Here is a 27,211-nt window from a genome sequence, read left to right on the forward strand (position 1 = left end):
ATGTCCCGGGGCATCGATGCTCCACGCTGGGTGCCCCAAACTCTGTGTCCCGTTCCGGCATTCACCTTTCCCTGGGCGCTGGTGAAACTGCTGCAGCTGCACGCCGAGAACGCGCAGTGCGAGCGGTACGCGCAAACTAAGCACGGGGGATTCTACCAGCTCGACTACTTCTGCCTGGCGCTCACCTCGAACAACCGCTTTCCGGGGGCCATGCACTTTTGCTGCGAACGTAAGCAACCGAAATTGCCTGATGCCAACAACTCGTGAACACTGGATCGTTAGGGTATATCCTCGAACAAATAACATACATTTCATCCAATCTTCTGTGCCAACCGGATGGGAACCAAAATGCTAACGTTTTCGAATAACGTAAAAAATCGAATAACGCCATACTTGCTATCGCACAAAATAATAAAAAAAGAATATGTTGTTCGAGTAAAACGTTGATGAAAGGTCCTTATAGCTTGAGCGATGTAATGCCCACCAGCATATGCGATATTGGTAAATGAGTAGTGCTCAGTCCATGCTTAAAATATGACCCAGTAAACTAAATACATGATGAGTCAGTACGTATTCATGCTAAGACAAGAATTGTTGTATCATTATTAGACAGAAACTACAGGAAAAGTCAATTCACTGTTATAGCCGAGGAGTCGATCGAGCAGGTTTTCTACATCTAGGGACGTGTGCGGGCGTGCTGTTTTGGAGCACGTTGCGATTTTATCAGTAATTTGAAATGTCAGCCACGCCCCTTGCTTTCTTTGGACACGAATGTTCATATGTCCTCTTGAGCACACAGAGATTCGCACATAAAGCGTAGTGATTGTGCAGCTGGATCTCACTATTTTCCAGAGAGTCATCAGACTTGTGTGGTTTCGTTGGCAAGCACTGTTCGCACACAAAAATCAAACAAGTGCAGAAAGTATACCACATGCAGGAGCAACTCTTTCTAGGGCATATTGGTCAATTTTTGAGAGCATTCAATATGCAGAGCAGTATCTCTGTAGGAGCGAAGGCACTCTTAAGGAGCGAAAGGAGCGATACAGTTAACTTAAATTGAAGTATACATGGAATAAGGGGCTACTTTCTACAACTGGGTGATACATATTAACTTAGTGACGACAAAAGAAATTTCGGAAATTTTAATACACATAAACATTATATTTTGTCTTGCTTTTTCATTGCGGTCTGGGAGTTTTGTACAATTTATTTAGCACCATCCCAATGGTAGCTGGCAATTTAATTGTCGCGTTCAAAATGGATAGCCATCTACTCCAGGAAAGTTTTTAAAGAGCGCCGTCGCCTTGACACTTGTTGACTCCCTCGACGCAGACACGCTCCAGCCGAACGTATTCACGGAATGCCGCGTATCCTATTGTCACGCATCAGCCGTAATAATTTCGCAATTCCTATAGATTTCGTCCAGAAATGTTACAGTTTTGTTATGTTTGTCATAGTTCGACGAGTGGAACTAGTTCGATCAATATCTGTGCGATAGTAACAACACAAAGTAAACTTCCGGCCGAACCAGTTTGACGCCGACTGTCATTGTTAATGCAATCAAAATAGACTTAGTATACCTAAATATAGATAAAAGCTCCCGATAGCACCCATGCATTGAAGCCGCTAACCGCAAGGGCGCAGCCATGTTGCTACTTTGTGCAGGCGTCAGGCGCAGAGGACATGTGATTCAGACCAGACGCGTAATCGACGCGATGCCGAGCCGCCCGAGTACAATCGCGCCATCTAGTTCAGGCGGCTTCAAATGCATCATTTCACGCCCCGTAAAATTTACACCGACATTTATAAATAACCATCGAAGCTTCTGAAAATATGCAGAATGAACTTGACACACTGTCAATACCTACGTGCTACATCTGAATGCTTGCTTTCGCATCATACTTTGAGTATATTTAGCGTTACGAAAATGCGAGGTCGCAACAGGGTGGTGCCTTTCCAGTTGTCACTTTTATCGCCCCAGCTATTCCTCTAGAGTTCGTCCTGTATAAGGCGTATCGATAAACAGGCTGCTGTCTCGCATTGCCTTCTGGCCATATATATATATATATATATATATATATATATATATATATATATATATATAATAAGCACATCATAAGAAGCCAACAAACAATAACACCAAGGACAACATACGGGAAATTACTTGTACTTAATAATTGAAATAAAGAAATGATAAAGTAATGAAAATGGATCAAAAACAACTGTTCGCAGGTGGGGAACGAACCCACGTCTTCGCATTACGCGTGCGATGCTCTCACCATTAAGCTACCGCGGAGCCGTTTTCCCATCCACTTTCTGGGGTATTTATGTTTTACAACTAGAACTTACCCTGGGAGTGTTAGCCAGCGCCACCACTCACAAACCATAAGGCGGGTGTGGAACATCCTTTCTGCCGCAGGCGTCACGAGCACGTGATCTTTTTGGGTGCTGGCAACTGGCAACTATATATATATATATATATATATATATATATATATATATATATATATATATATATATATATATATATATATATATATGTAAGGGCAGCACAAACTGTGACTCCAACTGGCGTCAAAAGGGTTCGTAAAAGCGTGATACATACCTAGGGCACTATAGCTTACAATGATTCCAGACTGTTCTGATTCCAATTTCTGCAATCAGCCTCCACGATTGTTCAGAACATTTTCGGGCCACTCCCAACTTCGCCTGTCTGTCACGCGACGTCACGAATACCGCGATATCTCCCCATCTGATATAACGTGTACACATTGATTATGCTTGAATGAACCGCACAAAAGAAAAATAATCATTCCTGATTCGACGCCTATTCACCATTACCACTCTGCTATTGGTCCAATGTTTTCTGGCTACCCCCACTTCGCCTGTCTGTCACGCAACCTCACAAAACCGCGAAAACTCACCACGTCAAAGTGACGTGTACGCGAAAAAAATGCCTTACTTTGCCGAACACAACTGAAAATTTTCTGAATAGCCACAGACTGCCCCGTTCCGAAAGGAATAGAAGATGGCTGTCCGCCGATCGCTCAGGCCCTCGCTATACTCGCATCTGCCGGTGAGCATGTCTTTATTTGCGCATGATAAACCTTTTTGCGTGGCAGTAAAACGTTATCGAGACCTTTCGGCATGCATACGACATCGCTATGCAAACTCTTACTTGCTGTGGATCTGTTTTAGCGGCATTCTTATCCTTCCGTTGCACGCCGCCGCGATTTTCGACCAGCCACCACAAGCTAAGTAAGGCGAAGTGGACCAATCGGAGAAGCCGTCACCCCCCTCTTCATGCGGTTATCTATTTTCACTGTGCCGGCCCGGCCCCATCGAAACCATCTCCACTAGAGCGTGCTCCTCGCCTCGTGTCAGCCAATTAGATAACAAAAACCGCTGAGTGTAGACAATGTCATTCGTTTTAAAACGAACATAGGTGACCTCCTATAAACGAGGAGAGTGTTTGATTGAGTTGTTCAGATTACGCTGCGGGTCAGCGCCCGATGCTTGCGTTGGTCGTTACGTAAATTTGACGTCAGGAGTTTAGAATCAAAACAGTTCGGAATCATTTTAGGTTATCACGCCTCTAGTGGCACAAACAAAGTGACCCAAGTTGGTCCCACGGTTGTTTTCGAACCCGGTTACTTCAGCATAGCTGCCCAATTAGCAAAGTAAAAAAAAAAACATACTGCTGTTAGATGCATACATATACATCTAACATATGCACTAACAATTAGACCATGGTCTATCCAGTGACCAAAGTTGGCGGGTAAACAGTTAAACACTGAGACAGACAGGCTGGAAGATAGTCATCACGAAGTGCCTGACGTATTCTACATTAAACGCATATACAGCCCCTAGTTGGTCATGTTTATTACATGGTTTGATGCATTAGCATCCATATGTTACTCCACGCACTTTCCAAAGGCTACCTACCTTTGTTTCTGTTTATGTTTGTTGGTATCTAACCGTTTTCCAGCCTGTCTAGGTCACTGGGTAGTCCATGGTCGATGGCACTAGCCATTCGAGCATGGACTACCCAGTCACCCAGACAGCCTGAAAAACGGTTAGATGAGGGAACAGGGTTCGTAACCAACCGTTAGGCCAGCTTGGGTAGCTGAGTAGGTGGCAGTGCATACATATGGGCCGCTCTTCAACGAACCTCTTCCATGCCGAACTAGGTCTCTGTAGATGCGGGAATGCGTAGGCACCGCTGATTAATGAAACGCCTTCACGCTGTCTTGGAGCCCTTGTTATGCGTAACTCGGTATATGCCACTCTGTCTATGGTCGGCGATTAACTTCTTTGATCTCTGGGTATGTGTCAGTAGTTGTGTGCCGCTCTTTATTTCACGTCTTTGACGCCAATTTGGGTAACTAAGAAGAACGGCGGATTGGGTGAGTTGGTGGTTTTTCATATCATTAAAAAAAATCACTACCTGATAGAGGACACGTGTGTGTCCCGGTCTCTTTTCTGTGTCCTATGTCGGTAGCGCTGTTTTTAAATAATTGGGTTACTAGACATGAGCCTCTGGGAACGTGCCGCTCTACGACGACGAAAAAGTCGCGTAAATTTCCCCGATGCTGAGCGGATTCGAATCCACGTCACAAGGGTTATTCGAGGACAGCAACCCAAAGATTTAGCAGCCTGTGCCGCAAATTCACTGGGTAAGTATCGCTTTTCAATGAACGTCTTTCATGCCAACGCTGAAGCGACCTGAACCATGAATGCACTGTGTATGTGGTGCACAGCAATAGACCTCTCGTCAGCTAGGGTGTCTGAGTGTGTGCACCTGGGTGTGCGGCAAGCGAGGGAACAGTTCTCAGCATTCCCCGGCAGCAGCACGCCGTGCTTCTCGGCTGGTAGGCCACGCGCGGACTTCTCGGTCGCGCCACCAGATGACGGAGCGCATCGAGAAAGAAACGCGCGAGAGGAGCGCGGTTGCCGCATGACGCGTTTCCAAGCGTTCGCACCCACCGGCGCTCCATGCACGCAGGCTTCGCGGCGGCGGCTCTACATGGCGCTGAGTGTTCTTTGAGAAGCTCGAAAGGGGAGTCCCGCTGCAGTACGCGCCTCATGCATAACTCGTTTCGACGGTGGCAATACATTGTGTCGCTACTATATGGATTCAATGCTAATGGCATTACCATCGAAAGTCACCGTGAGTTGGCTGTTGCCGAATTTTAATGCGATCAGCATTCTCGCAGAGCTTCAGGCAATTCATAAAGACTGTCTCTCTGCCTATATTTCTGTCTTCCTGGTTCTTTCACCGTGTTCCCGCCAACTTGAGCTACTGGGTAGTCCATGGTCTCGTTGGTATCGCATGCAGCGGGCTCCTGAGCTGATGAAACAGCATTCAGAACCAGCCATCGGACCTACTTGAGACAATCTAGTCGGAACATATGACACACGCACCACGGGCGGATTTCGCGGCAGCCCCAAAACATAGCACAGTGTGTTCAGTGGCAAGCGCGAGAGAGGAACCCGGTGCATACACGCCTCATCTGACGAGGGTCAGTGGTAGCACTACGCTGTGTTGCTTCGTTGCTTCGACGCTAATCGAATTAACGTCTACATTCCCCGTGCGATGTGTTCTTTCGAAGTTCTTGTGGTCATAACTGTTTCTATAAATGCTCAACGTGTGCGTACGGTCGATTGGCGAGAAGTACGATTGGCCAGGCCCACTACTGTTATATTGCACTTGAGTGTCGGTGTGCTTCACACAGTTGAACTTGTTATATTTTTTCCGATATCTGCTCGCTGATTTTCTGAACTATGTGATACCCAAATAAAATAGTATCTGTTCACGTGGCCTCCCCAAGAAATTTATCGTGTATAAGAAACTTTAGTTACAGTCCTTTTAAGAATAGCAAAAAAAAAAACCTTCCGATAAGTAAAACCTCCAAGCTCAATTAGAGTTGGTAGTATCGAAACAGTAAAATACGTGCATCGCACCGAATCAAACCATGTAATGAGATATAGGAACTGGAAAACTGACATAAATCTCGGTATTTGTTAACTCAAACTAAGCTCGCTCTTGTGTTTCAGTAGCAACGGCACTGTCGTGCTATGAAATAGGTCAGCTATTCGATTACCGTCTTCCGCTGCGGTCGAATGCGAATACGGTTGTACACACAGCTTCAGATGCATAGCGAAAAAAAAAAAAACCGAGAGGTAAAGATTAAACTCAACAGATATTTAGGCGTCTGTGTTTTTGGACCCGTACTACGCATCAATTTAATGAATCTTCTAATGGTCGCGCTGCCAACATAATTATTTATTGCAGACTACACCAATAATGCCACCGTGGGAGTAAAGACGCTCAACCCATTCAGCTTCCACCCGGCTGGCATCGCCCTGGAGATTCTCGTGATGGTCGCCGAGGGAGTGCTGCTCTTTGCCCTCGTCGTGTGGAGAGATGTCAGACCGACAGCCAGAGGGACCGTTACTACTACCTTTCCGTGGATCGTTCGGCGCATTTGTACGTTGAAAATCAAATTGCTAGAATTTGCTACATCTTCAAGCTCTCCACAACTGGTTACTGTGAAGCGTCAACAGACGATTCTGCAATGGTTTCTTATTTGAGTCAGATGGAAACGATACTGCATTTGTCGACACATAACAACTGATGAACGAGACATCATGCTTGAAAAGCTTGAAGCCCTTTATAGGCAATGCTTCACGACTTCAAGTGCACCAGAGAGCTGGAAGAATGCCAAAATTATACTAATCCATAAGAAGGGAGGCGTTAACGAATTGAAGAATCATAGGCCCATTACCTTGCTTTTAGTATTGTATAAAGTATTCAACAAGATAATTTCTAATAGAATCAGGTCAACACTTCAATCAACCAAGGGAACAGGCTGGCTACTATAGATCATATCTATGTCATCAATCAGGTACTTGAGAAATCTGCAGAGTACAAATGACCTCTGTATATGGCTTTCATACATTATGAAAATGCATTTGATTTAGAGGATATACTAGCAGTCATAGAGGCGTTGCGTAATCAAGGAGTAGTGTAGGCATACATGAATGTCTTGGGAAATAACTACAAATAATAGACAACAACCTAGGTTCTCCACAAGAAAAGTGGAAAATGATCTATCGAGAAAGGACTTCGGCAAGGAGACGCAATATCTCCAATGATATTCACTGCATGCTTAGAAGAAGTATTCAAGCTCTTAGACTTTGAAGGCTTAGGTGTGAGTATCAACGGCGAATATCTCAGAAGCCTTTGGTTTGCAGATGACATTGTCCTGTTCAGCAACACTGGGGATGAATTGCAACAAATAATCGAGGACCGTAACCAAGAATGATTAAGAGCGGGGTTGAAGATTTTAGATGAAGAAAACAAAGGTTATGTTCTACATCCCGGCAATGGAAAGAATTCATAACCACCATTCAGCCTCTAAAATCTGTGCAGCAGAACTTTTATCTAGTTCGATTAGTCACAGGGAACCCCTACCATGAGAAGGAAAAGTGCGGTGTGGATCAAAGAGCAAACGGGGATAGCCGATATTCGAATTGCCACTAAGAGAAAAAAAATGGAGCTGGGCAGGCCATGTAATCCGTAGGGTAGATAAACATTGGGCCATTAGAATTATAGAATTGCTGCCAAGGGAAGGGAAGCGCAGTTGACGACGGCATAAAATTAGGTGGGTTGATGAAATTAGGAAATTTGCAGGCGCAAGTTGGAATCAACTAGCGCAAGGCATGGCTACTTGGAAATCACAAAGAGAGGAATTCGTCCTGCAGTGGGCATAAAAAATAGGCTGATGATGATTATGATGGCGATGCTGATGAACAACACATCTATTGATTTTTCTTGACTTTGCCGTTAGCAAAAATGCCAGCCACTTATAGCTTTTGTTTATGCTATAGCCCCCATAGAAGCGCTTTCTCAGAAAGCCCCATCAGCGCGATATATGCAGTATTAAAATTCCATGAGTTTTCGGCACCAGTCTACTGTATTGCGGCAATTAGCAAGAACGCGTGGCTATGCGTATTGTCGGGACGTTTTCGCGGAACCGTAAACGTGAGCGGCCTGTATGGTGCTGCCACCCGGTGGCCGAGAGCTCAGACAAAAACAGCTAATATTGCAGTAACCAAGTGTATTCTACTTCGCTTCTGGGGTAACTTTTCGGCAGTGGTGCATGCACATCGGGGTGCTGCCAAAAATTTACACCAGCAGCAAAGTGTAATAGGCTTTATTACTACAATATTGGTTGTTTTTGTCTGTTTGAGCTCTGCGCCACCAGGTGGCAGCACCGTACAGGCCACTCACGTTTACGGTTCCGCCGAAACTCCCAGATGCCCGGCGCGCCCGCGTTTACCCGATTACCGGACAAGCTAAACCTCTCTATTAATTGTCGGCGTAAGATTTTCTTGCTTTTTTTAACATGCACGTAACGATGAATTGCCAGCAGTTCTGGCATTTTAATTTTAGCGTTGGCATTACGCTTACATTTGCGTTCATGCTGCCACTGCTCAGGCGAATTCTATCCGCGAACCTGTTCTCAGAGGGTAAATAATTTAGCCACGTGGCGAGAAAGAGTTGCGGATTCACAACTGTTCCGGAGTCACAGTATGTACATTATCTCCTCCACCGTTCGTCTCTTGTATAATGATAACGAGGAAAATACTTTCTTGCGAGTCTATAGATACATAATGCATCCAAACGAGCTGGCAGTTATATCTGACACTGTTTTGTTGCAGAAACGCTGGCGCAATGATGACGAAGGGAAAACCGAGGCGGAACCGGATGCTGACGTTCGTGCGGAGATAGAGCTCGTACAACGAGAGTTGCGAACTGGATTCGATCCGAGAAGGAATGCTGTGATCGTCGACAATGTGCAAAAGCGGTACACGCGTCTACTTTCTCGTTAATATCCCATCTTGGTTATGTGTCATCCCGAAGCAAAAGCAAGGCGCGGGCGTGTTTTCTCTGCTTGATTGGAGAGTGTGCTTTTCGTTCATTTACAGCACGCGTAAAATGTGACGCCCGCAAATGTTGAAATTACAGTATGCTGTTTTACTTTCGGTCTCTGATACTTCTCTCAAATGACAAGAAGCACGTCTGAAGCACAGAAACACAAAATCAGCACATTACCGTCAAATAATTCGGGTTGGGACAAGAAAGCGCCCACTTTTGCTGAGAGTGCGGCCCGAGTGCGGCTGGCGTAAGGGCCGACGTATTCTTCGAAGCCAGACTTCCGCTCGGCAAGAATCGCGTCGAGGCCTACTCCACTAGCGTCCGTGTGGATTTCTGTTGGAGCATCTAGGTAAAAGTGGCCTAGAATAGGTGGGGACATCAAAAGATGGCGGAATGTGGCGAACGCGTCTTCCCAAGCTGTAGACCATGCCGAGATGCCTTGGCTGTTGGCAAGCAACTTCGTTAAGGGTGCCATTATGAACGCGAAATTACGCACGAATCGGAAAACGTACGAACACAGGCCTATAAAGCTACGGATTTCTTTCGGCGTAGACGGCCTGGGGAACTCGGCGACGGCGCGAAGCTTTGCAGGGTCGAGAAGGACACCGTCTTTGCGGGCAACATGGTCTAAGCCGGCGGCAAAGTGGCACTTCTCGAAGTTAAGCTGCAGTCCAGCGTCTGAAAGGCAAGTCACGACGCTTGCGAGGTGGTTCAGATGGGAGTCAAGGGCCTTCGAAAGGACTACGACGTCGTCCAGGTCAACCCTAGCTATGTCCGAAGCTGATAAAATTAGACACATCAAGAAGGGGATCGAGGACAACACCTTCTAATTGCTTATTGCCTAAAATCTCAAAACTGCCACAGACGTGTTTCAGTACTGCCACAGCTACGACGAGTTGGGAAACAGTGCATTTCTTCCCGGCTCCCGAGCTCTGAGCCGGCCAACATGTCAGCATTAACTGCACGCGCAGTTTCTATAGCGGACACCACAATGTTGATGCAGCAGATACAGTATTTATCCGAGAAGAAGTGGCACGGTGATTGTCCTTTGTTCCCTGCGTCCCGGACTCCGTGCAAGCGCTTGCTCCGAGGCTACGACAGGCCATAGAGGAGCAAATTTCTGAGACGCTACCAACTACCTACCAGAATCCGCCTATTTCCGCTCCTCTGACCTATGCTGAAGTCGCACGCCGCAGACATTCACCAGCAATGTCATTCAGCCCGGATCCTGGTCGACCACCAAATGCCTTCTATGCCATCCATGCGTCTATAGTGGTGGAGCGTGCTGGTTCCATATTCATCCTGGAACTCCACACCCAGACTGTACCCTGCATCTCCACCAATTGATGGTACGCGTTTAAGTTCAGATGCACTCGGCGTTTGTGTGAATGCACAGAACCTGCAACGGCCAAACGGAGCGAGCGCGAGCACCAGCAACAACAACCATCTTCTTCTTCGTCTTCTGCTAGCGCCCGTATTCCTGACTACAATATATATATATATATATATATATATATATATATATTCATGAGTGGTGGCGTGGAGCAGTGGTAGAATACCCGGCTTCAAATCTGAAGGTCGTAAGTTCGAATCCTACTCAACTCCACCACATTTTCAGGCATGGAGTGGTGCCTGACACTGGCACGAAAAGCAATATATTACCGAGAGCTAGTGGACACTCCCACATCGGAAAAGGAATTGGCCTCCCTGGTACAGTATTCGGCCACTACCTCCCTCAGGACCCATGGCCCTCGGTCCCCAGTGGCTGCGGAGCACCTGACCAAGGCGGCCGTCAGACCTGCAACGTGGCAGAGGGTACTAAGAATCTATGGGTCCGGACAGGCCTCCAATGGAAACTGAACCTGGCAACGTTCCACACGCGCATGGCTAGCTTAGCAGGACTATTTGAAGAATTATCAGGCATTGCCTGGGATAATATTGGCCTTAGTGAGAGTAGAACTGGTGAGGCTTAAACAGTGCTGACTAACAGTCACGTCCTCTCCTACATAGGTCTTCCAGATAAGAGAGAATCCGAGGTAGGACCTCTAGTCCATAACAACATAGCAGGCAACATTGATGAACTCTACAGCATTAATGAGAGGGTAGCAGTCGTCGTCATAAAGGCGAATAGGAGGTACAAAATGAAGCTAGTACAAGCCCATGCCCCAACCTCTAGTCACGATGATGAAGAAATACAAGTTTTATGAAGATGTTGAATTAGCAATGAGAAAGGTGCAAACTCAGTATGGTGTAGTCATGGGCGACTTCAATGCAAAAGTGGGGAAAAAGCAGGTTGGTGAGCAAGCAATTGGGAACTACGGCATCGATTCTAGGAATGCAAGAGGAGAGATGTTAGTAGAATTCGCGGCAAGGAATAGGCTCCGAATAATGAATAACTTCTTCAGGAAGCACAGGAAGTGCACCTGGAAAAGCCCTAACGGAGAAAAAAGGAATGAAATAAATTTCATACTCTCTGCCAATCCAAGCATAGTGCAGGATGTAGAATTGTTAGGTAAGGTAAAGTGCCGTGACCATAGGTTTGTGAGGTCTAGGATTTCTCTCAATTTGAAGAGAGAAAGAGTGAAATTAGTCAAGAGGAAACAGGCCAACCTAGAGGCAGTAAGGGTAAAAGCAGACCAATTCAGGCTGCTGCTCCCAAACAAATATGCAGCTTTAGAAAAGGAAGATAAAGATAACATAGAGGTAATGAATGAAACCGTAACTAGGTTGATCTCAGAAGCAGCAATTGAAGTGGGAGGCAAGGCACCAAGGCAACCAGTAGGTAAGCTCTCCCAAAAAACAAAGGACCTAATAAAGAAACGACAAAACATGACAATGTCCAACTCAAGACATCAGATAGAATTCGCTAAATGTCAGGAAGCCTTAAAATGTGGACGCAGCATTAAATCAGTAAGAAGAAAGCTTGGCATAGGACCAGGCAATATGTATTCACTGAATGATAAGCATGGTAATATCATCAGCAATTTCGATGACAGTAATAGCAGCGGAAGAATTCTATACTGATCTGTGCAGTGCCCAAAACAGCCAAGCTACTTTCATTAGAAATAGTGATTAACCGGATACAGAGGCTGCTTCTATAACTAGCGATGAAGTTAGAAGTGCTTTGAAAGACTAACGGACTATCTTAGGACTAACGTTAAGAGACAGGAGAGCTAGCGGTGTGCTTGAGAGAACAAACAGGGATAGCCGATTTTCTAGTTGACAATGAGCGGAAGAAATGGAGCTGGGCATGCGATGTAATGCGTAGGATGGATAACCGGTGGACCATTAGGGTTAGGGAATGGATACCAAGGAAGGGAAGCGCAGTCAAGGTCGGCAGAAAACCAGATGGGGGATGAAACTAGGAAATGTGCAGGCGCAAGTTGGAATACGCTAGCGCAAGACAGAGATAATTGGAGATCGCAGGGAGAGGCCTTCGTCCTGCAGTGGACATAAAATATAGGCTGATGATGATGATGATGATGATGATATAGACGTGTTGTATGGTTAGTAAGTTTCTTTAAATTTTGTACATTGTTATTCACTTCTGTTTTTAGTGATCAGTACAATTATATAAAAACATAGCTTCTTGCCTAACACTAAAGAAAAGAAGCTTCACCAACAAGTAACGTATGTCGGGGAGCTGGAGGGTCTTTGTATATAGGCGCAAGGTATGGTCATTTGAAGAATGTGTAAGCAACCCGTTATATAGTTTCTTATGCGTCTAAAACAAGTGAGAGGTATTAAATTATCGTATGTACTTGAACATAGGTCGGCCTATTTATATAAAAAAACAAAACCTTTATTACGCCAAACTTTCATTTACCGTAAGCTCGGCTACTATATCTCGCCAGTGGATGCCACACGGTGCATCCTCGTCGGAACTGACACAGAAGTAATTCTCGTAAGACGCTTCGAAGGCCGTACATGCCACCCCCAAATGACGTCGTCCTCAGTGTCATCGAGTGTGTTGGATGTGCAGCATTTCTTAAAGCCTTGCCGGACATTCTCCAGACTGTTTTTCGGCGTCCGCGACGAAGCAACTCCGTTAGCTCGGTACTATTGCTAGCTTTGCTCACAAATATAAGTCGAGATTCTTTGGTCAATAGTACATAGTTCGATGGCTCATTTTGGGTAACATTAAAAAAATGGTGTCGACCTACATTCGAATAAAAACGTATTAACAACATATTAGGAACACTTTGCGATAAGGCAGTACTAAAAGAAATCCATCAGCGAGGTGGCCTTTTTGCACAACAATGGAACAAGTCTGGCAGCAACAAAGACAAGTTTGTCAAGCGGGGGGCAACACTCTCCCTCGCAGGTATGGACGCGTGCACGCCGTACGTGGCGTGAGTCTCGCCGTGCGCCCGGGCGAGTGCGTCGGCCTGCTAGGCGCGAACGGGGCCGGGAAGTCCACCACATTTCGAATTCTGGCTGCTGTAACGAGGCCCTCAGAGGGTGACGCCTACATGAACCAAGCCGTCCTCTCCAGGAATCCACGTCAGGTAAACAAGCGGTCAAGAAAACGACCATAGGTCCTTGTACCCGAAGAGCGGCAGCTACGCATTTGCGTTTCCACGAAATTTTCGATTACGCATTATTGGAACCCACGTTTGCCCAATAAACTAACGTATTTCGTCCCGTAGTCAAATACAGGTGCATGTTTTCAAATTGTTCAAGCACGAGAAACGCTCCACGTGCATGGGTCTGATGTAGGCATAGGCTTATGCGCGTTTCCGGGTAAATGTTTTGTATCGAATAATGTTTTAACTGCGCAGCAGAATTTGTGCACCTGCAGGGTCCTGTAAGCTTACGCCCTATTGCAACTCATATTATACATATTATACTGGTTCAAATAAATGTGCCATGGTGAACTTGTAGATACACATACAGCGCAGTTGTCGAATGATAACAGCCCTACGCATAGTTGCGTTAGGTATGCTATTCCAAGGAGGTTGTGCTATCATTGACGGTCCGGGAAAAAATCCTAGTACCACCACAAAGAGACAGTGAGGGCAACCTGCGAAATCAACAGAAAACAAGGCGGCATCGTATGCGCCGCAAGAGATAATAATTCCCCCCTCTCCCGCTCATGTCCCGGGATAAACCGAAACGCAGGAACTTATCACGATTTAACAGAAGAGGAGGAAAGAGAGCGGACAGCAAGATGAAAATCGAAGACGACAAGTGCTACAGACGCAGGCGACCTACCGACCGCACAACGATCACACAGGCGATCCACGCCAGGAAATGCAAGTAGCTGCAACGAGCACACTGGAGAGAATGAATAAACTTTATTACAATATCGTGGAGACCAGTTGTGCATCGAAGGTGGAGCCCTTAGTCTGGGGCCCCATAGGTAGCAGCCACCGCCTCGGCACGGTCGACCAGCCATTACTGGCCAATCGCCGTCGCGTCGGTCAGCCGCTCCTCCCAGGAGGTGAGGGTGGGGTTTGGAACAGGAGGGACGTTGGGATTCTCTTGGCAAAGCTAGACCATATGCAGTAGGGTGGGGCGGTCACCGCAGTGCGGGAATTGAGCTGGTCGGTTGCGTGAAATAAGAAAAAAAAAGCTCGGGTCAACATTCCCTTCGTCAACAGACCATTTATAAGCTAGCGACGAAAAATTGATTTTCTGGTATTTCCTTGCCGGTCTATCAGACAGTCGTGACATGCCGCTGTAAAACACATGAGTAGTAGTGCAGATGAATTTCACTCACTTACGCGTACTTGAGCTCGTGAAAAGTCAGCCCCATCTGGTACACGCTCTCCCAGGCGTCACCAGCGGCGTCCCAAAAGAGGAACGTTTGTTTGCCGCAGACAAACAGCGCAAAGTTGGGCTGTTGAATGCCATCAGCTGTGATGCTAAATAAATTTTCAAGTGCTCAGCACCGCGTCGCCTATAGCACCTCCAAGATTAGGAGCAGTTGCAAAGAAATAGGAGATGCCCATATAAAATAATCCGACCGGAGCCCCCCCCCCCCCCCCCTTGCCTTTTGCACAAGTGTACACCGCCCTCATGAGAGTCGTCAAGTGCGTTCTCTCTTTATACCCACTCGCTTCTTGTCCGTTTGCTCGGAGCGTGCTCTACACCCATTGTTTTTGTTATCTACTGGCTGTTTGGAATTAAGTTGGAATGTGGCGAGCCGCTCTCTCTTCCTTCTCTGCCGAATTAGGCACTGGCTCAACCGTACGCTTTATTGCGCATCGCGTGACACACTCAAGTGTGATCCCACATGCAACATAGTTTTCCTTTGGCATACTGAAATTTGCGTAATGCGAGCCTTACAAGAGCGCTTGCTGGAGGAAAAATATAGCTCTGCTGAAACGACGATTATACCAGTGATGTTGTGCCCACGCCTCAGTATTTAGTGTCATCCATGCTCAGAACGTGGTGATGTTGTTTATTGTGAAATTGTGTTATTTATTTTTTAATTAGAACAGGTTTTTCAGCTCTGTCATCGTTCGGTATGGTCTGAGGGATCTAAGCTGTGTGATTTAGAGCTAATCCAAATACGCACATTATCCTGAAGTAGCACTGGAAAGCGAAGTAGCTTAACCATGAGTATACCTCCAACGTTATAAGAGACGGAAGCGAAATCTGTATGCAATATTATTACCAAAGGCGGTCAGCTAATGACACATTTTTGACTGGACAACGTCTTTGTAAATACAGGTCTAGAATAGTTGTGCTTAGCTCAAAGAGAAGCCCCCTTTTGGCCTGTCGCTAAGCATATCTCAGACGCATATATTGCGAGGAATTGCATGACTGGGTGATTCGGCGAGCACTCAACCCGGAAGCACGAAAAATGGTCGAACAAGGGGATACTTTAGAACAAGAAATGATTATATTATAAATTGAATCATTTTAGTGATGAAAGAAAGCCTAAAAAGCAACCTTGAAGCAGGACCGTTTCTAGCTATGATTTGCAGACACTTATTTGTCAATCAGGTACACAGGGGACTGTGCCGTGCCATTTCGCTGAGGTACCTGCATTTCTCTTTGTAACAAAAAAGTGAAATAATTCGAACCGTCTAAATCAATCCAGTCAAATTTCGGATCAGTAGTGACGCTATTTTTTCACTGCAGTGGCAATCAGCGATAGGCTACTGCCCGCAGGCCGATGGCCTCTTGGACAACCTGACGGCACGGGAGTACCTGCGCCTGATTGCAAGGCTGCGCGGCGTGCCTGAAGCCGAGATATCGCCTCTCCTAGATTACCTTCTCTACACGTTCAGACTGTCAGGCCATGCAGGGCGAAGGTGCGGAACCTACAGGTGAGAAACAAAAGCGAGCCATGGAGGTAATATCTCAAGGGTTAGTGGTCGCCAGTTGCTTCTGCCAGGATAACTTCCTCGCGATTCTATACCGAATCAGCCATTCCCCTAGCTTTACGCGTTGCTTGTTGATAACGAACATTTGTGGTACTGATGAGTGTCCTTCAGGAAAAGCGTCTAAACGTAACAAAATCGCATACCAGCTTTTGTTTTTCTTTCTCAATGTACCAAAATTGTTTATGTATAAGGCCAACGATTTCATGAGCACCATTGATGCGAAATGTTCAATGATAGCGTTTGGAGGGATCTACCAATACCCCTCGGACATTTTCGTGAAATTTAGGACGGGTTCCACTATTGCGGAGCTTTTATTGTATGGAAAGAAGGCATTCTACCACACTAAAAGTTCTCACAATATTGCTTCGCCAAACCAGTATTGTCGATGTATGTTCTGGCAGCTGCCCAGTGTTAGTACTAGCTCTCGCTGGGATGACAGCAAAACAAAGCAATTGGGAGCGGATGGAAGCAGCTGTGGCGGCGAGATCTGTCGCACTGATATTTAGCATTACTAGCGTTTTTTATAAAACTAATTCAAGCAAGCGTCACATTTTCCAACGTCTATATGGAATCTCCGCAACAGATTCTCATCTCGACTTTCGAATCAACAGAAGCACTTGTCACTTGTTGATGGTTAATACCATGCAACAGCTGCACGCACATTTAAGAACACGTCTGTGGTGGCACCGACGGCTTAATGACTGTTCCACACCTACCAAATCTGCACGAGCGGCGTTGGCTACCATTGGTCGCCTGCATGCTCATAACTTGCCTATATAACAAAGGTGACGGAGGGGTAGGTGCTGCCGTGGATCAACTGATATACACCGCGTACATCGTACACAAACTCTCGGTTGGGCTTTCATTAGAAGCGCAGTTATATTTCCTGCTTTGATTAGATTCTTATATATTCGAAATCATATATATTTTTTGCATCTATAGGCCTTTCACCGTTGTACGATTGAAAAATTGTGGCAGAATTTTGCAAACATTTTGAACAAGAACACTAGCTGTAGGAGTGAAACTGCAGAGCATAATAGAAGGAATTGTTTTTAGCTACGTTATTCAAGTAATCAGGCAAACATTCGGCTAAAAACAAATCAAACGGAAATTGAAATCAAGACAGCTTTTCCGCACTTCGGGAGCAGGCTACGCCTGATACCTGTGGTACTCTGGCTACGGCAACGGCTGCCCCTGCTCTCACGTTATAAGCCACCTAAGTACCTGCATGTGTAACCAAACTGTCGTGCTGTTAGGCTGAACTACACAAGACCAAGGCGTCGTATATCCACACCCCCTAACCTGAAGACATCATTGAGCATGTCATCGCAAGCGTAAGAAACTGCGCGGAGTTTGTCTCACATATAACGATTCTTCTATTCCAGTCCAATTCCTTCTCGAGCTTCATTAGTAGTCTGAGCGGCGCTCCGCCTACGTTATTTTATCTTGGGATCGGTCAGCGGCAAACGTTGGAAAAAAATATTTAGGATCGAGCTAAAGCAATCCTTATGGTACACAGGTGCAGTAAAATCAAGTATACTGGTTCAGTATGTCAAGGCTCAATATGGCAAGGCTCCTAGAGTCGAGAACGTCGTTCCGCAGTGAGCGAGAGTGACTGAAGAGACCAAGGCAATTGACGTTTTGCTATCATCGAACTATTTTGTTCAACTAAGTGCTCGTTAAATTACACTGAAATTCCGATACGCAAGCGCACTTGCAACGTCGCTAACACAACCCTAGATGGGACCCACTTGCCAGCGGTCGGCCTACGAAAGCTACAGCTCAGTGTTGCCAGGTCCGACGAGGTGGCGTAGCCAAAAGCTATAGAAGTTGTAGCCCAAATATAGCCAAACATAAAAAAGTGCAAAATATTTCGTAGCCAAATATAGCCATTTTTATTTGCAATTTTATTTGTGTATACCTTTTCACATTCGACTACGGCAGTCCTTTTTTGCACAACCCGTCGTAACAAAATGTCCGTGCCGCCGTGACGGTCGGCCCTTTACATCAACAACAGCGACATCATGCTTGCACAGAACACTTTTTGGTTGGCCCCGGAAGCTCTTAAGTTCCAGCTAATCGTTGCAGAGGGCGAATCGGTGCTTTTATTTTATGGCACATAATACTAAGTTATTATTTTTAGTAATTTACAGTAATATTAACTACGAACTCTGCTTTTTAGCTGTCGTGAACACAAACTAATGTTCAGCGTCGTCGATCTCTCACGTTATATCTGCCTATGCGTAGAAGTTCAGCTGTCCAGCGATCTGCGACGTGCTCACGGCTTCTTTTTTTATGAGCAACTTTCGCGCTATGATATCTCGCGTTATTTGTCTCATCGTACAATCTTGTTTTCTCGTTTTTTTAGTTTTTTTAATTGGCTTGTCCCGGATTAGCTGGGACACACACTATACATATAGTGTCATTTTACATCAACCTGGCCGCCACCATAGGTCTCTAGCACGCCAAGAACATGCGTTAAGAAAACGGACAGACAACAGATGCCACTCACTGTCTGAATCGGTGTAAGCGGAGCTTTAAAAGATTACTGCACAAACCGACCCACTAGTGTAAGAAGCGCGCAGTCGTTTTCGGCGACGAACACGTCCCGAACTAACTCGCTCGAAATGGTAAGAGCCGCGACGGCGTACAAAGAGCAATGGTAAACAACAAATTGATAACAGTGGTAATGCTGTGCAAACCGGTTACTGTAAAAAAAAAACATGTTAATGGCTAATAAAGTTTTAGAATAGGGGCCCCTAAAATTTTTGGCCCCGAAGAGCTTTGCGGGTGTTAGCATTGGGGCATGCAGGAATGAAGAGTTTTGGAATAGGGGTTTTGCGTTTGCGGATAGCGTGTTGCGTTTGCAGCGTCACTACGGCGTCAAAGAAAAGCTGCTATGGTATGGTATGATAAACTTTATTCAGGTCCTGAAGATCAACCCTGAGGATGACGCAGGCGGCTCCCACGTCAGGACATTTGATCTTAGCCAAAGGGACGAGGGACAGTAAGGTTTAACCTTACCGCCGTGTCATGGGCCTTCTGGACGGCTTGTACTTGATCTAAAAGCACTCCACTGTGAAGCACTCGCCGCCACCAGTCTCTCTCTTTCCTTGTCGCAGTCTGTGAAAGCAACAGGGCATTCATTGCCAAAGCATATGATCCAGAGTAATGATGCCATTACACTTCTCGCAATTGATTGATACCTCTCTTTCTGGATATAGCTTGTTAATAAAGTTTGGACTAGGATAAGTTCTTGTCTGTAACAATCTCAGAGTCACCGCTTGAGCTCTATTGAGCTTGGCGTGTGGCACTGGGAATTCAGTTCTGTTCATGTAGGTGTTATAAATATTAAAATAATATATACCATTTTCTGATGAGAAAAGTAGTTTAGACATTCGTGTTTTCGCCTTCAATTACAATTTATAACCAATTCTATTAGCAGCATGCAGCTTGTTGCGCTTAGTTTTGAGTAACCAACTTTACGCACCTTCACCCCACAAATTCCATCCGTGATAGGCCTACGCGTCATGAAATCGACAATTGAATTCGGAATCAGCGGCATTAATGAATCAATCTTCATTACACATATTAGTTGAGAGAAAGCGATAACCGCAATCACTTCTTCTAGTTTACAAACTTCATGCGTTACCACGAATCCATCCCAGTTTTGTGCTATGTTAGAGCCATCGCTTAGTTGGGCGCCGCCATGTTTGTTGACGAAAGCTTTTGAGGTAGCTTTTGGGGCTCCGACTAAATCGGTGAAATAGCGTGTCCGACGCAAAACCCAAACACAGTTTCCGTCTTGCATATGCGCAGTGGCTTTGACGCTATTTCTTTGAGGCCCCAATACGCTTGAGGCCCCTATTCTATAAGTCTAATAATTGTTGGGGTTTTACGTGCCAAAACCACGATATGATTGGGAGGCATGACGCGGTGGGGGACTCCTGATTAATTTTGGCCACCTCGGGTTCGTACACCTAAGTACACGGGTGTTCCTGCATTTCGCCTTGATCGAAATGCGGCCGCCGTGGCCGGGAATTAAGCGCGCGTCATCGAGCCAGCAGCACGACACCTCACAAGCTAAGCTAACACGGTGGGCGAAGTTCATGTGACGTGGTGCACTGATGTCATCGTGGAAAACATGTTTCGATATTGGCAGAATGAGTATCTGCATCGATAGCGTTACGGGCAAACCATCTAGAAGTAAAAGCACCTGAACCCACCTTTGGCTCGGGGTCTTGCTGCCATTCTTTTTTATACATTCTCGCATACTTTGCCCACTTCCCCATGTTTGGATTCTCCTCTCTCAGGAGGATCCGATCTAACGCCCAACCTATCGAAATGAATCTCGAATCTAAGCACGAAGAAAACTTCATCTAGCAGGAAATGGAAAATGGCAGTAAAGCTTCGCGCGAGAAACGTGGAGTAGGTCGAAAGCTCTGCCCGGCACAATATTTCACCCAGAATTAAGACATGGACATAAATACACTGGGGCGTGTCATCCACCCGGCTCCCTTCTTTCATGTGGGCGCCCCGATCGCCCGACGGCCCCGACCCTATGTTATTGCTCTCCCTTCGTGAGCATAGCCACGTTAGTACCGTGTACTGTGAAAAACCCGCTATTCCCAGGTTCATCCCGATGCCCGGGGATCGGGTGCCTAACGGCCAAGCAGGGTGTAAGTTTATATGCAGCAAAGATCAAAGCCACCGGCACAGACAACAGCGCAGAGGGGGAAGTGAAAGTGGGGGGGGGGGGTAATTTCACGCACGCACACACGCACAACCACGCGGCCGGCTCTGCCAGCTAAAACACAGCCTTCGAGATTTGCTTCTACCCTATCAGAGCCAGCTCTGGAGCTTGGATTAGGGCGCCACGTATAGCCCAAACACAGCCAAGTCGCTGATTTTCAGTAGCCCAAATATAGCCACATAGACAACTCGTCCAAGTCGACGCCAAAAATTTTTTCCCGTAGCCCAATTTGGCTATATATAGCCAAACCTGGCAACACTGCTACAGCTACAGAGCTACCATGAGCCGCTATTCTGGACATTCCGCCATTTTCTTCGAAGCGTGACGTACGCGCGACGCTTACAAAATGGCGCCGATAGCCCCGATTTGGTTTCGTAACGTGACGCAAATTTGACGTTTCGCCTAAGAAACTGTAATGTAGGCACTGAACATAGCGTGGTTGATAAAGCAAAACAGTTTTCCTCCCCAGTGAAAATAAAGCAGCTAGTTCAAAGCGTACGATTATTCGATCAAAATCGTTTCTCGCTTCCGTCGTCTGCATGCGCGCAGGCTGTCGTCTGCTTCATTAGCTAGGATGCGTGTCCCCGGGAAACGGAATGAGTCATCGTATATTGGCGCCCACGCGCTTGCTTCCTACCTTGAGACAATATACGCGACCTGCCAGTGATGATCAGCGCACACTCTAGGCCGCGTTATCGCTATCTCGTGATCCGCAAGTTACTCAGCCCGACTCGTCTGGCTGAGAAGCGACGGAATATCATCGATAGCGTTGCGCGCGCCGCAGGTATCCGCTTGAGTGACGCAAACGCTGGCACTGCCATCTCTTGTGCACTTCGCTGCTTACTCGCACCGCGAGAGGATAAAAAGGAAACTCCAAGGCGCCGTCTTGCGTACATTTCTTTTTGTAAATTAAAAAGTCACCGTTGTCATAGCCTTTGATGACGCGAAAAGTCATTAATATTGATTACAATACAAACACAGTAGTGAAAAGTGCGAAACGTCGCAGAAAGTTTGCTAGTTTCCACCAATATTATTTCAAATAAACGTGTGTTTAATAGAAATGATGGTTCAAAACACAAATGCCAACACCACCCGAGAGCGATGCAAATGCTATGAGCACGCGTTGTGAACAAAAGATTTTCATGGCCCCAAATGACAGGAAAAATGCGGCGATACGCATGCCTCTCGACTGACACTGCATATGGCCGCTCATTACCATAATTCGCGTGGCTCGTCGCACCACAAATTATGGCGGAAAATCTGTGCAATGGCGGCCCAGCGCAACGTCACGCAACGTCAAATTGACGTTTACGAAACGGCCCTTCCTGTGACGCTCTTCACGGGATATTCTTTCAGCCAATCAACAACTGACATGCCGGCTATCTTGGAATGCCACCACATATTCGCGAAATTGCAGATGCATTCCACGGGCTTCTGCACGCTACCGTACACTTTCTTTTTAAAGCGCTAAAGTCGCAATATAGGTGCCAAGGACCGCACAAAAGTATTAGTCGATAAAATTTGCAGCTCCACGTCACGTTTCGTCATTCTGACGAAAACGCAAAATTGCATTTGGCAAAACTTCCGTTTCCCGGCAGAAATTTCGAAACACGTGACCTCTGGACAGCCAATGAGACAGCCAAGATGGCGGATAATGGCGGCCGTGCAGCCGCCATGCGTGTCCAGAATAGAGCCCATGGCTAGAAAACCTAGCAGAATACAAGTTATTCTGTACATTCCTAGAGTGCGCTCGCAACTTTTTCAGTTACCAGGTATTTTCAGAGAAAGCTCTCCACTAGTATCCAGCTGTGCACAGTGTACCCTTGAAAACTAGGGCCTAGTATACACTTGCACTTCAATCGAACGATGCACAAGCTCATTTCTATAGACCTTTTCACTAATTACAAACATAGGCCCTGCAAGGCTTCCGGTTTTTCCACTGACGTACCTGCTAAATGTCACTGGCAAAGAAGCAACCATGCGTTAAAACATATCAGACTGATAACGCAGGTGACCGGAAGTTTCTTGGGGATTGCACGCTCGCTGCTGTTATCGCGAGCATAAAACCGTCTGTAGGGAAGCCCATTCTTGAAAGGCAAGCCACAACGTGCTATTTTCACTAGGAAACCGCAAGCGATAAAGCATGAGCCGTGGAGAGAATTTCCCTTGCCCCTTTACCTGTATTCTGTGTGCGATTTTCGTCGTGCGCCTTTCATATGTTCTTTCATTCGTTCGCTTCGTTCAGCGGCGGCAACCGCCGGAAGCTGTCCGTGGCTGCCGCGCTGATCGGCCAGCCGCGCGTGGTGTTCCTCGACGAGCCCTCGGCCGGCGTCGATGTGATGGCACGCAGGGATATCCTGGCAGCGCTGAGGGCCATCAGCGGCACCTGCGGCACAGCGGTCGTCATGACGTCGCACAAGTACGATCGCGTGTTAGGTGTTCGTAACGTCAACGCGCTTAAGGCAAATGGTAATCAGGCAGTGCGAAATAAAAGAAGTGACGCCGAACAACATCTCGCCTAGAATAGGCGGAAACTACACTTAATGGGATTATTTTGTGGAGCTAAGCCAATAGACGGCTTGCATAATGTCATCCTAGGCGCCATGTTGGTAAACCACCACGGTGAGCAGCTGCGCTCGTTGGCGTCTCGCGTGGCTCCAACACACTCTAGCACAACCTGTGGGGCACGCGCCTCTAATAAGCTATCTTTCCTCCGTGAAAGCAGGTTACCCTCAGCAGTGAATATCATACACTGACGTCATCCCAGGTGCCATATTCATGCACCATCACGGTCACGTCACGTGCAAGTTATCTATTCCTCTGCGGCACTAGCACTGTAATAATGAAGGTAACCTCTTGCATAACGTGTACAATTATTGCTAGGGTTGGGACTTGAGAAAGCTGGTGATTCATGATCCTCTATGTACAGCGCACATAGACGAGACACAAGAAAACAATGGCGCAATACGTTGTATGTATTCTGTTACGGTTTCTTCTTTTTTCCTCCTTGTGTGCGCTGTATGTAGAAGACTGCACAAATTATGAAAGGCTTTCGCAATTAAAAGCACTGAAAGCGCAAGCATTTTTTGAGTTCAAGGCGCAGTTTTACAAGCGAAACTACACATGTTTACCCATAACTCACTTGAATCAAATTACTACCTCCAGAAAAAAATCTTCGACGAAATTCATTGCTAAAAGAATACAGTGAGCAACACTGCATTGCGCGCATGCCATGACGCGCAGTGGTCGTGGCGAATCACCTCAACTGTCCTCCGTCCGGAAAATGTTCCTTGGCGTAATGAAAATAGGCCAATACTCCAAGCAGAATTCGTGAAATCTCTGCCTTTTACAGCCAGTCCAGATTCATTGGCTGCTGTCAAGAGGCAACAGATGCAGCGGTGCTTGTGGCAGCTAGGCGTCTCATCAAGCTTGCCAAGGCTAAAGTCCCTCGATAAAAAGTTTCACGATAGCGCCATTCCTTCATCTAGGCAGCCATCCTTCTCATCCTCGCGCTTTCCTGCTCTTATGAACGCGAGATTAACTTAGTGCGGTCACGTGGGATTTCCATCTGATCGCACTCATGGCTAGCACTCCAAAATGTCTCAACGTTTTCTCACGTAGCATAATTTACGCCAACATATGCAAGAATAAAAATCTACTGCACGGAAAAGAGTTTCTGAACGAGTATTCACAATAAATGTAGCATTACACGAACTAGAAGGTATTCGTCTTTTACACGCGCATTGAGAAATTTATAACCTTTGGGAACCACAGAGGTGTCCCACGTAGAAGAACGATTAGCGAAGAGCGGGAAAGGCAGAGTAGCGCTACCTTAGCATCGACGGGTTGCAGCATGAAAGGTAGCTTTGTTTGCTTTCCAAAAGAAAGATGCACCATGTGTCTTTTTTTTAGTACCAACAAGTAACAAACTCTGTTCGACGTAGGATGGAAGAGTGCGAGGCTGCCTGCGATCGGGTGGGCATCATGGCTGACGGGCAGTTTCACTGTCTGGGACCACTACGCCGTATTATGGAGCGCTACGGCCGTGGTTGCACACTTGCGTTCACCGTAAACGAGGTAGAACGTGAATCCAGAACACGGATAGACTCTGTCAGTGAACGAAATACTGCCAGAGAGCAAGCGGCTGCGTGCCTACAAGGTGAGCGGTGTTTGTGTGCCATCATGTCGGCTAGAGTAGCGCAGTTTGCAATTTTTCTCTTCAGCATATTTTGATATCATATGCTGTCGACCAGGATGAATATTCGGAGGATGCATTTCTTGCTGACGTTCATTACTTTGTAGGGTGTAGGTACCCGCCGGAGGGCTAGCCGATTGCCTACTATCAGAGCAGCGTAGTTCCTGGAACCACAGAAATCCCACGTGGCTTGACGCGTGCCGTGAGCGTGGGTCTGCAATGTTTTGAGATAGATACCAATATTTAGGTGTCCAGGGGCTCGCGAGAAGAACGAAAGCATGCTCCCGTCTTACGTTGTGAAGATTTCGGAAAGCCCTCATGGCGTGAGCTCATTCAAAGCATACTTCAAAAATATAAAATATTGGATCGATGAAACATAAGCAACGCCAAAGGAAACTTACAAAAAAACGAAAAAGGCTAAAAATTTTCATTGATAAGGAGGCTGCAACGAAAGACGCACCATTATAAAGCTGTAAACTGGCGGGCAAAACAATGTGGATTATTTGACATTTCTAACGATAAATTATTCGACTTTTCTAATAATAATTTATTCAGACACAGAGCGGAAGTAACACAGGGTGAGTTTTATGTAAAGAGATGCGGTGGTCGGCTCATTGAAATACAGTGCTTTCATCACGGTCGTCTGCGCATCATCCAGGTATAAAACAATATGGAAGAACGAAAAGAGGTGTTTTCAAATATGTGAAACGAGGCCGGCAAAAGGTAGTGGTTTCCTTCGCTCGAGTCTAATTACTATAACCCACTATTCACAACCGACTGATCCACTGAAGAAGTCCGACGAGGAAAATATTTTTATAACTTGGTTACGGTATCCCAGCCCAAATTCAAGATGAATGATATTGTGGCTTGTGTATCTGTGCTTGAACAAGGGAGTAGTTGGTTGTGGCACTTCTGAACAGATTACCTTTCGTACCAATCGCGACAGTTTTTTTTTTCGCTCCTAAGCCGGTCATTCCTGGCCGTATTGAAGAACTGTTACAGAAGCCAAGATGGTGAAAACGACTGGGGCCCCATATTCCACCCTCTCCCCTAATTACGCGCTCACTTTCCCTCTTTCTATATTTTCCTAGTTGAACATATCGCTAAGCTAATGAAAAGATAACGTGTGACCTTTAAAATAAGTAATAAGTGCGGGGGTATCACGCTCCGAAATCGTGATGAACTGTCGTTATCTTTTAAATAAGCCGAAGAAAATTTATGACCTAGCTAACTCTATTTCTATGGCTATCGTGGCTCACATAGTGAAATATTTAAATATTAACAGGAAGCCTTGCGTTTACTCCCCATTCAAACGTACGCGTATATTTGCTATGCATAGAAATCAAGGACACCGTATTGTGGAGTGATGGGAAATAATTTTGACCAAGTGGTTATCTTAAGGTTTCCCCAAATCATGGTACACAAGTACATTCTACTTCACCATTGGAATTAGCCAAGCCACCAGCAGTAACCAAACCAGGGACCTCTCGTACAAAAGTGCACAACACCCTACCCACCGAGCCACCACAGCGGGTGGCGTAGCCTCTTGTTTTATGTTTTAACGAACACTTCGTTTCCTTCACAATATATAATGGAGTGTGAGACAGTTTACAAGTACTTCATTGGCTTCTCTTGCTACTCGGCGCTTTTTGCAAGGTTAAGTAGTGTGTATGTGCGTTGAGGATGCTTGTTCACTTTTTTAATAACAATTAAGATGACTAAGCATGTTGGTGACAAAGTAGCAATGAGACACGATTCAATAAAAAAACACTAATACAAAGTCTGGTGCCCTACTCACAGGCATCGTTGTGTTTATATACTCTTTTTTCCGCAGGGAAGGCACGAGTACCAGTTGGACAAAAGCCTCACGTGGGGAACCATCTACGCCAAACTTGAGGAACTGAAGGCCGCTTTACAAATTGACGAAATCTGGCTGTCGCCGACGACTCTGGAAGACGTCTTCACGGAGTTTGCGACCACAA

At 46.1% G+C, this 27,211-nt stretch overlaps 1 protein-coding gene across 1 annotated transcript; it reads left to right on the forward strand.

Moving 5' to 3' along the window:
- Nucleotides 1-27,211, forward strand: LOC119440178 (phospholipid-transporting ATPase ABCA3-like). Its single transcript, XM_037705111.2, has 8 exons — nt 1-229; nt 4,761-4,871; nt 6,296-6,419; nt 13,269-13,452; nt 16,037-16,224; nt 23,280-23,453; nt 24,979-25,193; nt 27,064-27,211. Exons 1-8 carry the CDS (start codon nt 1-3, stop codon nt 27,123-27,125), a joined length of 1,287 nt encoding a protein of 428 aa, XP_037561039.1. The 3' UTR covers nt 27,126-27,211.

The sequence above is a fragment of the Dermacentor silvarum genome, chromosome 2 (genome assembly GCF_013339745.2).
Source record: "Dermacentor silvarum isolate Dsil-2018 chromosome 2, BIME_Dsil_1.4, whole genome shotgun sequence".
Lineage (NCBI taxonomy): Eukaryota > Metazoa > Arthropoda > Arachnida > Ixodida > Ixodidae > Dermacentor > Dermacentor silvarum.